Source organism: Aythya marila, assembly GCF_965140915.1.
Source record: "Aythya marila genome assembly, chromosome: 22".
Classification (NCBI taxonomy): domain Eukaryota; kingdom Metazoa; phylum Chordata; class Aves; order Anseriformes; family Anatidae; genus Aythya; species Aythya marila.
The window spans coordinates 3,621,131-3,636,003 of NC_139063.1; the positions used below are offsets into that span (position 1 = coordinate 3,621,131).

The 14,873-nt window shown below is 52.0% G+C and overlaps 2 protein-coding genes across 2 annotated transcripts; one reads left to right on the plus strand and one right to left on the minus strand.

Annotated features, from left to right (window-relative positions):
- Nucleotides 1–5: 5 nt before the first annotated feature.
- SH3BGRL3 (SH3 domain binding glutamate rich protein like 3) lies at nt 6–2,125 on the plus strand. Its single transcript, XM_082777466.1, is given in 4 exon segments — nt 6–203; nt 206–312; nt 649–816; nt 1,188–2,125. Coding segments are annotated over 4 exon segments (405 nt in total). The 5' UTR covers nt 6–139; the 3' UTR covers nt 1,254–2,125.
- UBXN11 (UBX domain protein 11) lies at nt 1,695–14,804 on the minus strand (the record flags this gene model as incomplete). Its single annotated transcript, XM_082777550.1, has 13 exons — nt 1,695–3,814; nt 4,718–4,864; nt 5,608–5,675; nt 5,882–5,985; nt 6,965–7,085; nt 8,427–8,504; nt 8,839–9,056; nt 10,444–10,555; nt 11,057–11,133; nt 12,161–12,215; nt 12,993–13,093; nt 14,193–14,382; nt 14,799–14,804. 13 exons carry the CDS (start codon nt 14,802–14,804, stop codon nt 3,640–3,642), a joined length of 1,452 nt encoding a protein of 483 aa, XP_082633676.1. The 3' UTR covers nt 1,695–3,639.
- Nucleotides 14,805–14,873: the final 69 nt, after the last annotated feature.

Consider the following 14,873-nt stretch of genomic DNA (forward strand, 5'->3'; position numbering starts at 1 on the left):
AGTCCTGTGTGAGCAAGGCAACGACTTGGGGGAGGAGGGGAAGGGGGCTCCGCTCGGTGCTGCGCTCCCCGGGGAGCATCGGGGCGGTGGCGGCGGCTCCGGGGCAGGGCTGGTGCTGGACCGGGCCCGCAAACACCGCATGCCCGGGCCCGCCGGCCCCATTGGTCCCCGCAGTCACATGCAGGGCGGTGGAGGGGCCGCCCGCACCCGCCTTCCGAGCCTCCCTCCTCCGGGCTGAACGCAGGGAGCGGCCGCGATCGCAGCATGAGCACCCTCAAGGTCTACAGCACCTCGGTCACCGGCTCCCGGGAGGTGAGCGGGGCGTGGGGCGGCGGTGGGGCAGGGCTGGGCGCCCCGGGGGTCCCTTTGCTGGGTGGTTGTCGCCTCCCCACGCCGGCTGTGCCTTCTGCAGCTTCCCACCGTGCATCACCCGCTGCGTGGTTCCCGTCTGCTTGGGTTTTGGCTCTCTGTGCTGCGCGTCTCCCCCCCAAAAAAAAAGGGCTGAGCCCCCTGGCTGGGTGTAGGGTGGGCTGCGGCCCGTAAGGAGCGGTTGCTCTGTTTGCTACTGGCACCCTGGGTGTGTGTTTTTATCCTTTGAGCTCCTCCCCGGTTCTTGATAACCTCCTTCTTTCACCCCGGGGTTCCCAGATCAAATCCCAACAGAGCGAAGTGACCAGAATCCTCGATGGGAAAAACATCAAGTACGAGCTGGTGGATATCTCCCAGGACAACGCTCTGCGGGAGGAGATGAGGGCAAAGGCAGGCAACCCCAAAGCCATCCCGCCCCAGATCGTCAACGGAGACCACTACTGCGGGGTAAGGCTCCTGCCCTGCCCTGGGGACCGGTACCCTGACAGCTGGGTGCTGTGGAATAATGCTCTGCACTTGTTTTGGCTCTAAGTGGTGTCCAAATGCCTTCTAAGAGGCATTCCCCGTGAGGCACGCTGAGCAGGAGTGGGCTGGGTTAAGGGTGGCCTGCAAAAATGGGACCTGTGCTGGGAGTCGGGGACCCCTGAGCAGTGGGGCTGCGGCTGTGGGGCTGTGGCTGTGGGGCTGGCCCTGCCCTGCCCCGTTATCCTCCCTCCAACTGGCACCAGTTTGGGCTGTGCTGCTTGATGGGAGGGAGCGTGCAGTGCTCGGGCCGCGTGCTTCTTGTTTGCGAGCAACCCCGTGGCTTCTCCCCGCAGGATTACGAGCTCTTTGTGGAAGCGGTGGAACAAAACACCCTGCAGGAATTCCTGAAGCTGGCCTGAGCCCCGGGCTCCCCTCCCGTCCTGGACTCTACCTGCATTCCTGAGCACCCTCATCTCTGACCACATCCAGTTCCAGGTTGTCAGCGCCGTCCTGGCACCATGACCTGTATCCCAGCACAGGGAAACCCACGACCAAAACTCCTCCTCGCAGCTGCCTACGACTCCCTCCTGCCTGACCCCGGAATCATCTCAGAGGGATCCAAAGAAAGTCTGACGCTCGCTGCGCATGGCCTCTGAACAGAGCTGGGCCTGGCTCACTCCGCAGCTTCCAGTGCCTCTGTAAACAGCAAAGCCTCTCGGGCTGTGCGAAGTGCGGCTGTCCCTCAGCCCTCTCCTCTGCAGGGAGAGCTTCTGCTTCAGGAGGGAAGGGCTTAAGGTTGCATGTTACTTCCCACTTCCCCCAGTTGCTGTTACAATTGTAAATCCTGCTGCCTCACTTCCTTTCTTTTCTTCTTTTTTTTTTTTTTTTTTTAATCCCAACTGCACAGATTACGGTGACTAACTTTTTTTGTTTTGTTTTAATTTAACGCAGAAATACTGCACAGAGCTGGGTCCGACCGCCCAGCACGGAGCGGGCTGGGGCTGAGGCGTAAGGCTCGTGTCCCTTGGCAGGCTGCGTGAGGGGGGATGGATAGACCCAAAACTGGGACCCCTGCTGCTCCCTCGGTGCCCTCTGCCGCAGCGCGAGGGCTCCCTCGTGAGCATTAATGGCTCAGGGCTGCTCCGGAGCAGCTGCTGCTCCAGCTGTCTTACCTTTCCTTTCTCAGTTGGCTTTTTACAACCTGGACCAAGTGCATTTTGTTTTCCTGCCAAAAAGCAAGTTTATAACCGGTGTTGTCTTCCGAGATGCTATTAAATGTTACTGTACCTTTCGTGGTGGCACTCATGGGTTTCTTTTTAAATTGGTTTTATCTCGACTACAGGTTAAACATCCTCCTCCACAACGATTCCGAGTCAGTTCCAGCTCGGAGGAGCTGAGTCAGTTGTGCTCGCTGCTGCAGCTTGACACAAAGACCTTAACACCTCAGATTGCTGCCGCTAATCAAAGGCTCGAGGGGCTTGTCTGAATCCCCTGCAGTGCAGTAGTGACAGGTACCTCTCCAGCAGCCCTCTCCTGCGTGGGGTAAGAACGACAGCCTGGGGGAGGGACAGCTTCAGACAGACCCAGGGGGACAAAAACGAACCTGTAGCGTAAAAATTCCTGGTGGTTTGTAGACCGGCTGACAGCAGAGGGGCAGTGGAAAAGGCTGCTCTGTAGGAAGGTCCCTGGTACACTCCTGGAGGTGGAAAAAAAAGGAAGCTCACTTACAGCTGCGGGGACTGAGTCACTGGTCAGGGTGCTGGTGGTGTTTCCCATACGAGCAGCGCGTGGCCAAGCTCCAGCCGGAGGGGTCTGGGGAAGGCAGAGCAGTTCCAGGGAGTGCTCAGGGGATCCTGCCCCTTTCTGTAGGTAATTTGGAGTTTACAGAAGTGGAAATTGCAGCTCAATAAATGCCGAGAGCCTTTGATGAGGGCTGGGTGGCAGCGTGTGCTGGGCCTCTGCGAAAAGGGAACCTGCCTGCAGGTGCTGCCTTGCACAGCGGGGGTGTTGTCAGCTGGGAGTCAAGTGGGAACTTGTCGGAGCCGAAATGGGAAGAATGTCTTGGGAAAGGGGCCTGCAGAGCACGGCCCCAGCCCACAGGAGAGGAAGATGCTTCCCTCTCAGGTTGAAGAGGGAAGAACCCAAGGGCTTGTGCTCTTCTCCGGTGACACGGTGTCCTGTTGCAGCAGGCTGGGAGGGAGGGAGGAAGGAAGGCCAGCAGCTCAGGGCCACAGCGGGCTGGTTCGGTGTAGCCGTGAGCCTCAGCCCCTCTGGAGCTGGGGGCTGTCCAAGGGAAGAAGCCGTTCACGTACAGGAAACCCAGCAGCAGGATCTGGCTGCGCTGGGTCTGGCTCAGTCCCAGCAGTGCAGTGGCCCAAGGCCATTGCTGGAGACCATATAACTGAGCCTGGTCCTCTCGGGGTGTAAATGCAGATGAAATCTCGGGGGAGCAGCGGTGTGGAAAGCTGCTACAGAGCCCCTGAGCCCAGCTAGTGCCTGCCCCAGTACCGGCGTAAAGCTGCCAGTCTTCCTGAGCAGGGATCAGCCTGTGTAACCTTCAGCAGAGGTGAGAAACCAGGTCTCTGAGCTGCCAGAAATCCCCTGGGGGAGGTAGGAACCCACCCCCGAGGCAGCAGGAGGCTGGGGCTGCCCTGCGGCACCCCGTGCTGGAGTGAGAGGCCAAAGCAGGAGCCCTCCTCTCCGTCCCGGGTAACGGCGCAATGAAACTGGATCTGGAAGGACAACTCTTGCTCTTGCCAGCCAGGGGGAGGTTAAAACACAGCTCATGGTGCGAGGGCAGCAGCTCTAGGAGCTGTTGTGCTGCGTGCAGCCCTGCCCCTCTCGTGGGAGGGGGTCTCTTCTCCGCAGCAGCAAGGAGGCACCGGGGATCAGGCCGCACTCCTGCAGGCTCCTGGCGTTGTCTGCGTACACCCTCTGGGGAAAGGTGCTGAGGATTTCATACGAGCCGGAGTCTCCACCCCTAGGAAAGAACAGCACAATCTTTCCTATGCACAAGATCCCCCAAGGTTTTGCTGCGATGCTCTGGCTAATCCAGTTGCAGTTACATAAGAGCAGAGGGAGAGGCGGCTTCTGGAGCGCAGGCCAAGCAGAACAAGGCTTCCTGCCCTCGCTGCACGCAGCCAGGCTGTTCCAGGCTCCCCAGCTGCAGGGAGGCCCTAACATCCCAGCAGTGAGCTCATTGTGGGCTCAGACAGAGGCCAGGGCTGTGGCCTGTGACGGGAGGGGAGAGCAAAGGGATCCCCACAGCCATCTGGAATGGTCCCCAAGGGGATGCGTGAGCCTCTGGGCAGCGTTAAGGGCGTTGGGACATGGAGCTGGCTGAGAAAGGGACAGCGTTTGTCCAGCAGCTGATCCATCGGCTGGCCTGAAGCTGCAGCTCAGCTTCCAGTCTGCACCAACACCCTGGGAATGGTGGCGATGGGCCAGTGAGTGCTGCTGAGCAGCTGGAAGGAAGCAAGGGCAGCGATGGACCTGGGCAGGATGGCGATTCTGAGAGGACAAGAGGCATCGCTTCTGCTGTGTCAGCTTCTTGTCAAAGGTGGGTATTAAAAAGGAGCTGGAGTTCCAGGAGTTGGACCCTGATCCTCGTGGGTCCCTTCCAACTTGGATATTCTGTGATTCTCTGAAATACTCTAAGCTCAAACCCTGGCAATGGTGCTGGAGAGCACATCTGGTGCTGGGAGAAGCCAAAGCAGCAGCAGAGGGTGCCCAGGACCTGGGCTCTGGGACTGAGCCCTTCAGCTCAGTGCAGGCTGCTCTGCTGGAAGCACAGCTCCAGAGCCTTGAGCAGCAGCTGCAAAACCTTCCCTGGGGCGTGACGGAGCAGGGTGGGGAGCAAGGAGGGAGGAAGTTCTCGCCCTACCTGGCACGGGCGAGGTGCTGGCGCAGCTCCCCTATGGTCTCTGAGAACAGCATCCTCACGACGTACGTCTGCTCCCCGCTCTCAGACTTTATGCGGAGAGTGCAGACTTCAGGGGCAGGAGCCCCAGCCTCGTCGGTTGTCTTTAACCTGGAGGTCAGAAAGCCTCTTCAGCTGAGGAGCCAGGGCTCTGCCAGCAGCACAGATCACGAGCTCTTAACAGGCAAAGCCCCTGGTGTGCCGGGGTAATTGAATCGGGGAGGGGGGCTTCTCGTTTAGGAGCATCACTGAGATGAACAAGGCACGGCCTGGCTAGGGGCGAGCAGACTGACCCAGAGACCAAACCACTGCTTTGCTTTCACTGCTGAAATGTGCCTGGAAAAGAGGGTTGCTGACCTTTTTTTGCTTTTTTTATTTTAGATCAAGATTGTCTGGTAAGATCTTTGCCCTACTTTTTTGATTAAAAATAATCTGCTTGGGGTTTTTTCATCAGCTATTTGGGTCTTGTCTTGCCTGGACGACTAGGAGTGGAAAAAGTGCTCTTAGTGTGACCTCCCGCTTGCTTTCCTGGAGGGATTCTCCCATTTAGCAAGCAGCTTTTTTGGATGGTTTTAAATATTTAAGCCTTGGCTTGCTGTCAGGAAAAGTATTTTGCTGCAATAAGTAAATAATGCTTTAAACAATAGAAGCTTTTGTTAGAGATGTGAAAGAAGGAAGGTTCTTCCCAAAAGACCAAACTTGGCCTTTTTTTTTAAAAAATGATTTTCAAGGTATCAGATAAATGAAGAAGTAAATGGACTTGCCCAACAGAACCCCCTGAAAAAACCTGCAGTGACTAAACAGGAGGAAGATGAGAGCGTGGCGAGGCGGGGATGGAGGGGCTGTGCCTGTACCTCTTCAGGGCAGACAGTCGGGGTGTCTCCACCACGATCTCTCTGCTGCTCCACATCCCACCAGAGCCCTGAAACCAAACCGAGCGTCACCAGCGCCAGAAAAAAAAACCAGGAGCAGGCGCCAAAGTGCCACGTGTGCTCTGGTGGAGCCTCTTTGGGAGAAGGTTACGCAGAGCTGAGAGGCCTGAGGAAGGGGCACGCGATACCGTGCAGGGCGCTGAGCCCAAGGAATCGCTGCCAGCCTCGTCTGGGTGGTGCTGGGGCCCGCTCATACCTGCTGCGTTGCTCTGACTGGGTCTTGGATGTTGATTGCTTCTCCTCCAGGGGCTGAGGACTCTGAAAGGTTGTTCAGAAACTGCTTCGAGGGGGGTTTGGGACCTGCCAGAGCAGAAGGGAGATGTGTGTGTGCAGTCCTTTTGATGATTCTCCACCAGAATAGACTGATTTGGTGAAAAGAGACCAGATCAGCCAACAGAGAGAGCTCTAACCTCCCTTAGCTAGGCACAGGCTGGCTCTTGGTCTACCTGGCAGAAGCTTGTCTCGCTTTCTGGCCCACTAAATGTTTGATTATCAATGTAACCAGGGAGTGACTGCAGCCTGTTGAGCTCACGCCTGTGATGTGCAACAGGCAGACTCCTGGTTAGCCCTGCTGTGAACAGAAAAAAACTGAAACTATGACTTTATAAGCTTGGAAATGGTTTTCATCGTGTGAGGGTGTATTTGTAGGAGTGAGTTCATCTTTCTGTGGTGTCACTGGGCAATTCTTTTTTTTTTCCCCACTGCATTTGGCTTTCCAGCCAGTGACAGTATCTAACAGGTATTGCTCTGCTTTGCTGCTAGAAACCAGAAGCAAAATGAGCAATGTGAGGCCTGACCTCGTGTCTCATATCCTCTTGTGAAAGTCTGAAGAGGAATCATTCATTCAGAACAGCCAAGATTGGTCTAGCTGGAAGATGTCCCCCTTTATGGGACGAGCTTGTAGGAGAACTGGAGTGTTTGCAAGTTACTCTTGCCCAGGTACGCACGGTTCCCTTGACATCCTTTGGTGGTAAGGGTGAAGCTAGAAGCAGCTTGGGCTTTCAGAGAGGTGGGAGCCAGATATGTTTTGGGAAACCTACTGATATTCTAGTCTATCATTCATTGTCTTGTCTCATTCTTTAAGACTTAATGGTGAGAAGACACCATGTGTGCTGGCTGGCTCCTAGTTTTTGAAGCAGTACTGGGGCTACTGGTGCAGGGTTTTGACCCATAAGTGTTGCCTTCTTCTCTGAGACCCCACACTTTCACTTCTTGCCCTGGTAAGGTTTAGATTCTTCTCTTTGGGAGCTCGATTTTCAAGGCAGGTTTAGGAAATTACCTGGGATCTCGTCGGTTTCCTGCACTTTGCTTGATTCTGAATGGCCAACAGCTTGGCCGCGGCCAGGGAAACTCCCTGGAAGGTCTCCCTCCTGAAATACCACATCCCTTTTGTCGGTGACCTGTTGAATTAAGACCGACTGCTGTAAGCAAATCTGGCTGTTGCAGTTCTCACTGTAGCAGAAGACAATACATCTAGAGCTGTAAGCCCCAAATGAAACAGATGTTTCCTTGGAAGCTGCTCCAGCTGCCCAAACTCAGTGAAATGGGCCATTAGCTCCTGGAGGCTAAGAAAGCAAATCCTGCCTGATCCCTCGGGGCCCTAAGGTGGCCCGTGAAGTTGTTCATCCATCTCAACAGGCACCGGACAGCTGCCCCCTTTCCACAAGTTGTAAGAAATGTGCTGGGACTTGATTTTTCCTCTATTTCCACACTTAATCATGCTCTTAGGGCGGGAAGGGATGTGAAACCAGCAGGCTGGAGAGGGATTTACTGTCAGCCTTGTATTGCTCTGCCTGACGGTAGAAGAAGCTGCAGTGGGGGCTGACAGGTGGCTCCAAGAAATCAAGGGGGTGGAGAGTGCCAGCCTGAGGCCCCCAGCACCGGGGACAGCTGTATAAATAGGGGCAGTCTTCCTGTCTGGGTTAAGATACCGCCCTGTGGTTTCCAGATGTAGTCAGCTATGAAGGTGTTACAAGGAACCACAGACCCGTGAACCTTACACAGACCTTCCTCGCCCATCTGATGTTCTAACCACCCCACCTACCAGCTCGTGCTAGCTGTTCTGGCCTTCCACTTGCTTGCGCAGATGTGCCCTGCTTCCTTCATGGTGGTGGGCAGGTGTGCCACCCCTTTGGCCTGCCTGCTTACGTTTCAGATGCACTTGAAGACCTAATTTAGAGTCCTTTAAAGCTGTCTGAAAATGTGACCTTAGCTCTTTGCTATTTCTGAGAAATTAAAAAAAAAAAAAAGAAGACCAAAAAGAACCTCAGGTGGCTAAATGTATTTAAGTTATGGCAAAATAAACTCTCCCTACAACCTCCTTGAGAGACGCTTGTTCAATTTGTTTTTAAAGGCTCTTGCAGGTGAACTAGTTGAGGTTTTTTTGTTGTTGCACAGCTCTTCAGATGCTGCATATGCTACTTCTCTTCTGCAAAGCCTTGTTATGTTCTCAGAAGCCTTGATCAGAGCCAAGATTCACCGAGACACAGAAACCGGTCCTGATGCAGAAATGCTCACTTCCTCTAACGGCTCAGACAGGTGTGTTCCTAGCCACCCGCTCCCCAAGACACACATGCAGAGAACTTAGCTGCTTGCATGCTGTGTTTAGAAGCCTTAAACTCAGTTTGTTGTGTGAAACATCCAGAAGATTGGTGAAAGTGAAAGAAATTGGAACCATTTTCTTAGGAAGCAAACCAATTTCTTTCAAAAACGTGATGAGAACAGGGCTTTGCACTCCATACCTGAAAAGGGATGCCATCAGGGTAGCGCATCTGCAACTCTGAAGGGAAATAGCCATCCATAATATCCTGCAGGCATTGCTGAAATAAAACGAGAGCTCGTGGTCATACCTCAGATTTTCTCATTATCTGATGACTAATATTTACATCCTGGGCTGCTCCTGTTTGTGTTGTTACTGCTCTGCAAAATGTCTGCGCCTACGACCCAGATTGTTCATCTCTTAATAAAGCGTGACACAGTTGCATACTAGACTGGTATGCAGGTAGGAACATGGGGGAGAGGCTGGAGGTCTCTGTAGCTGCTCATTTTTAGGATGAGCTCTCACACCCTCTTCTTACGTATTCCCTTTCCTGAGACTTAGGCTTAGAGTCACCCTGCTATGATTCATTAATTCCTCTGCAACCATTTCCATACCTGTGTTGATGGTTCCTCGTAGGACCGAAAGGGGCCATCGAACATGACGATCCCATTCTGATACAGCGTAAGAGGGAGGGGTTCCTGCTGTCTCAGCCGGGCACCCTGAGGCGTGTGCTCAATTTGAGAAATGCCTTCTCCAGCCAGCACGTTCAAATCCTTCACGTTTTCCAAGATTAAATCAAAATCAATCTCACGTTTGGAAACAACTGCCTCACCTGTGGCAGAAGGAGCAGAGTTACAGAGGGAAGGAGATGCCAGTGAAATCACTTTCACCTCTGGGTGGATGTGTGACTTGCCTTTGAGTGCTAACATACTGGGGCTGCCAGTGCTGCCTCCATTTTTCACCTTTCATACCTTTTGCAAAGCGTGGTGCAACAATCCTGCCGTGGTGTGGGGCTGCCAGGTTTACATGGGCGTGTGCAAAACCACAAAGGCACAGTAGCAGAGAAACAACCCTCTTGCCTACAAGTTAGTTTAACTCTGCTGCTAACGAAGGCGCAGCCAGCTGTTTAGCAATCACATTCAGCAGCGATTTCATAAGTGTTGTCCTTTAATTGTGATGCTACAAAAAGCATGGAGGGAAGAACTAGGTGTCTAGGCTGGATAAATGGAATAGGGCAGACTCGATGAAAAAATGTCAGTGTAAACACAGCTGGCTGCATGCTCCCAGTCACCAGCAGATTTCCCCCTCTAAAGCAGATTTCTCTCCTGCTGGGAGGCTGCTGAAGATGTTTATTTGAGTGTTTGAGGAGGGCGGCAGGGTAAAGTGGTAGAAGCGTTATAATGGACGGGAGAATGAGATAAGAAGAGGAAACGAAAGGCAGAGGGTATGGCCTTCGTTTTTCTGTTCTGCTTTTCTAAGATCTGAGAAAGGTGAGGGAAAAAAGCTGCCTTAAATAAGAGAGGGGAAATGCTCCCGTAAAAAGGGTAAATAAACTGAAAATCATGAAAACATTTCTACTGCTTTCCCAGTCTGCATCCAAGGGAGGGATGGCTTAGTTAGCTAATATTTGCGCAGCAGTTAGGAAGCAGTATTGGCTGTATAGCCCAAGTATTTTTCTATTTTGTTTTTTCTCTGTTACCACTTCCTAAGAAGCCTCTGCCAAATATGCTTGGACCCTACACAGCACAATCAGGTCCCAATTAAACCACTCACATAGGGGCTGGGAGGAAAGGCAAACAATACTCTCTGATGGAGCCAGACAATATGGCTAAGTTGCTACAGCTACATATATACAAAGCATCTGATTCCATTTTCCACCCATTTTACGTCAGTGTTATTAGAGCAATCAAGCTTCAAACGTTTAGCATATGTGAACTCTCCAGGAAGCAGCTGCTGCGAGGGTATTCTTCCAAATGGCTGAGCCACCAGGTTCTCTCCTCCTTCCTCAGATGGGGCTTGTAAAATATGGGTATATAAAATACCAGTGTTCTGCCTGGCCTAGCTCCTGTTAAATCGTTCCATGTCTCTGTCCCAGAAATGGACTGATGTGAAGACCCAGCACAGGATCACAAATTCTGATGGTCTGCTTATCTACTCTGAGGAGTATCCTACCTTCTCCAAGCACACAGTGGGAGCTAGGATGGCTCACCATGCTTTACCTGGCTTCCAGAGGCTCTTTGCTGGCAGCTCTTTATCTCTGAGTGATTGTAAATCTTCCAGCTGTTCATGCCTCTCTCCAACCCAGATCAGACCATAGTCATTTAGGAACCGCTGTAAGAGGAAAATATGAGCCAGTGTTGTAGATCAACAGAAAACCAGACCTTCAGAAAACTGGAAATGGAAGCCTGAGAATACTCAGCTGCCATTGTGAGCACCAGAAGCAGAATTGAAAGAGAAAGTTTCTCTGAAGTTTACGTGGCTTTGGCAGACAGATAAACTCTGACAGAATAGAAGTACTAGGCTAAAGGGAGAATGAAACTATCTGTAGTGATACGGTAGTCTCCCAAGTATCTAATAGCTACATAGACTATTTCTGCAGTCCTGGAAATCCAAATGAAGAGGCTTGGAGGAGACTTAAATGTCTGTGTATAAAATAAACATAATAACATACTACCTTGTAGTTCACATCCAACCTGTTCTTTCTTTTCAGAGGGGTGAGGTGAAGATTTGTGACTATCAAAGTGGCAGCTTGAAAAGAACCAAGCAGTCTGGGGCTGCAGCAATCTCAAACCAAAGACAGATGGCTTAGAGCAAGTGAAGCAGGCATCTCACCTCCATCTCCCAGACCTGGGTCTGCAGCTGAAGGCACCTCATTTCCAGATCCTCTGCTGTGGACGAGTCAGGAGCATCTGAAAGGGAAGATTTGTTTTTTCTATGCACAGCCTTAAAGAAGAGCTACAGGTAATGCATGTCCCACAGGGCAGATGCCCCAGCAGTCTGCCTGCACCATAAATGAACTCAAGCCTGTAAGATACAGGAACTGAATGTGAGTTCTGCATGCTGATCCCTGACAACTTGACTCGCGGCACTTTTAGCCTGTTTGTATCTTTCTCAAAAGTACTTATGAATGAGGCTGGTGAAGTTTTATGCTGCAGGAAGCTGATGTGAGCAGTGCTGTTCACAATTACACAATGAGAATTGCTTGGCTTAGTCATAAGAAACTTCTCCGAACACCAGCAGATGTCCACTAAAGCTGGGTCCAGAAACCTAGGCTTAATAGCTGGAACAATGTACGATGAGGTACAAAAGGTGTTTGTGGTTTGATAGGCGTATGTTTCTCTGCTCAGGAAATAAAGAATTCATCACAGCTTGGTGCTAATAAGATAGCTCAGCCATCGTAGGAAATGTGTCTGGGATCAGCTGGAAAGTTACTGGATTCCAAGGAAGAACTCCAGTGACTCACTCAAAGCTGGGCTCAATTTAGAGGTAGGCTGCCTTACAGGACAAGTGAGCCTGGACCTGCAACTGCAAGCAGATTTTTGGTTTTGCTTAGCTGTGAGTTGTCTTTTTTTTTTTTCTTCCCAGCCTGTTTGAACTCTGCAGTGGTTACTGTTTTTTTTTTCTTTTTTTTTTTTCCCTTACCATCCTCAGGTACCTTTGTGGTTGTTTTTTTTTACTCATGGAAACTTAGTAAGCCATAGAAAATAGGTCAGGAAATAATGTTTGCACTGCACCAGAAAAGCAGAGTAACTGATGAAGTGAGAATCTACCTTGGCAAACAGCACCACGTGTGTAACTGATCTCGCTCGCTGAAGAGGCTCTTGGGCTTTTAAGGCGAGGATGGCTCAGAGGGAAGGTCTCCAAGCCTGTTCTGGTGCAGTACCAGGAGACCTGTAACTCTCCCACAGCTGCCAAGGGTAGAAGAATTTTTTTTACCTTCTCCTTTCTGAAGAGTCTTCATTTTCTCTTCAAGTTCAGCAATCCTCCTGTCCTTCAGGACCAGAATGAATAATGACCTTGTTAAGCTCCTCTGCTTTCAGGACCTTGAGGCAGTCTGCATAATTAGGCCTGGCTGGGTGAGTCAGTGCTGCACATACTCTCTCAGATGGGCAAAATCAGGGTTAGAAAGGCTGTATCGCCTCACAAATGTCTTCATCAGGCTCAACCGAGGGCTGGGATATAACACAGTGGTTCAAAACTAGGTAAGGGGCATTGAGAACCTATTTTCCTCGCCACCATCTGCATAAGAGATGTGGTCTCGTGTCTCCCTGCTTGGGCACAGCTGGTACTCTGAGCTGTAAGTGGCTGATCTAGAGCCAAACCAGCATCTTAGTAACCTCTTCTTTCTAAAAACAAATAACAAAAAACAAAACACCCACCCACCCCCCAAAAGAAAACCAACAAAAAACCAAACCACCAACAAAAAACCACAGCTATGTATTCTGAACTGCAGCATTACAAAGAGGCCTGTTTGAAGGCGACTTCACTCTCTAAGCAAAGGGAAGGAAAGAAAGGTCCGAAGTCAAACAGATAATGATATTAGTGGAAGGATGCAGCGAGTCATTAATTCTTAAAGTTACAGCAGGGTCAGCACAGCAAGGACTGCTCAGTCTCAATGTCAAGGACTGATATGACTGCTCTGTTGCTTTGCAGAGGATTATTTGTCTAATGAACAGAGCAGGCTATGTCTGAGCAAGTGCATCGCTACCTTGGCTTGAACAGTTAGAGCAGGACGCAGAACAGGCCTGGTAAAAGCCAGGGCTTTTACCTTCAGCTGGATTTCTTGTGCTTGTTTATCTATTTTTTGTTCCAACAGGCTGATTTTTTGCATTATGGATGATGTGAGGTCCATGTCAGTGGGAGCTGCACCTGAAAGCACAAACACAGCATGTTACCTCTCTAAAAGGGCAATTGGTCTGCACCACAGGGGACCCCATCCGAGAACTCCAGTTCTGCCACAGCAGGTAGGACAAGGGGACCTCTGGTGGGTTCTGGGTGGAAATCCCTTGGGGGGTAGGGGGATGGCTGCATCACTGACAGCGTGCTGTGTGTGAGAGCACACAAATTAGCCCTGACCTGGGGTACTGAGTCCCCAAGACTGTCACTGAGAAGCTGTGATGGCCCGGAACCCCCTAATCATTGAGGGACTTGACCCTGTGTGTTCTTTTCCGGTGTTGTCCCCCTTGAGCAGGAGGGGAGACTGCCTTGCTCTGGCTTCTCTGACCGAGGCGACAGGCTGTCACCTGAGAAGAGGCACAAAGGGCATGGAAGAAAGAAAACAGGTCAGCATTTTGCATGTGACTTCTCCAAAAGGAGGTGAAGAAACATGATGGGAACGAGAAGGGAGCAGAAAGCAGAACAGCCCAAGTCTGTGCACTCTCAAAATAATAAGAGTACGAGGGCACCCGTTATGGCACAGGACCCAAGGGAACACACGATCTCAGCAGCCAAAAGGAGCAATCACAAAACGGGGCTAGCAGAAGGAGACCATGACGCCAACACCGAGCATCCTGTGCTGTGCTGTGGGGCTGAAAGCGGTGCCACCGAGCTGCGCCAACAAAAAGCTCAGCCTGGGAGGAACAGAAGCTGAAACCCCCACTGGCAGCGGAGAGGCGGCTTCTGCTCTGAGATCTAATAGAAGGATGTGACCAAAAATGGAACTGTAAAAGTCGATGAAGCTCTAACATGCACTAGGGGCTGCTGAGGATGTGGAAACCCTTTGTTACTTATCTGATCTTGGACACGTAGGAGAAAGAGACACGATCTCTGCAAAACACGCACGGTGGTTAGAATAGCCTTACCAGAAGACGCAAACAACTTAGCTCTGCCCTTTTTCTAAAAACGAGGAGAGAATATGTGGAATCAAAGGATAAGTTAATTAACCTGGGGGAGATTTGCTCGCCGGGCAAACTTTTTAAACAGGACCGAGCAGGCTGCCCAGCCCGCAGCCCTTTTCCTCACAGCCCACCTTCCCGCTGCAAACTGCGTGCTTCTGGGCAGGGCTTCGTGCACCCAGGGCTCGGCCTGGCCCCGAGCAGCAGCGGCTCGGCTCGGGTCGGGTCCCCCTCAGGGTGCAGCCTCCGCGGCGCTCCCCGGGCCTCCCTCAGCGCCCCGCCGCCATCTTGTGTACCGCGCGTTGCCGCGGCGACGCCGCGCCGCTGCCATTGGCTCGGCGCCGGTCACGTGGGGGCACAGAGGCCGCTCGGGGACTACAAGTCCCGGCATGCACCGCTCCCGCCTCCAACGGACCAGCCCTGCACGTCAGCCCCATTATTTCCATTTTTAAACTTTTTTTTTTGCTTAGGGGTTTCTTCAACGCTTCGTGGCGCAGCGAAGGGCAGCTGAGCCGACATTTCCTCTACCTAACCCCTTCCTGTGCACCCCTCCCAGTCCACAGACACGGTCTGCATCCTCAAGCTGGCCCATAGGCATCACACACTGCACAAACTTTATGGGTTTTTTTGGCACAAATTTACCCTATTTTTGGCTCAAAGCTGGGGTCGGCTGAATAGGCACCTGTGCCTGCAGCCGTGGCTCTTCCAGAGGGCCCTTCACCTGCGTGTCACCATCCCACCGCCATGTCTCTCTGCTCTGTGCAGAGCTCGGCCTCGCTCCCTGGAGAGGAGCCGCCCTTTTTTATGTCACATTT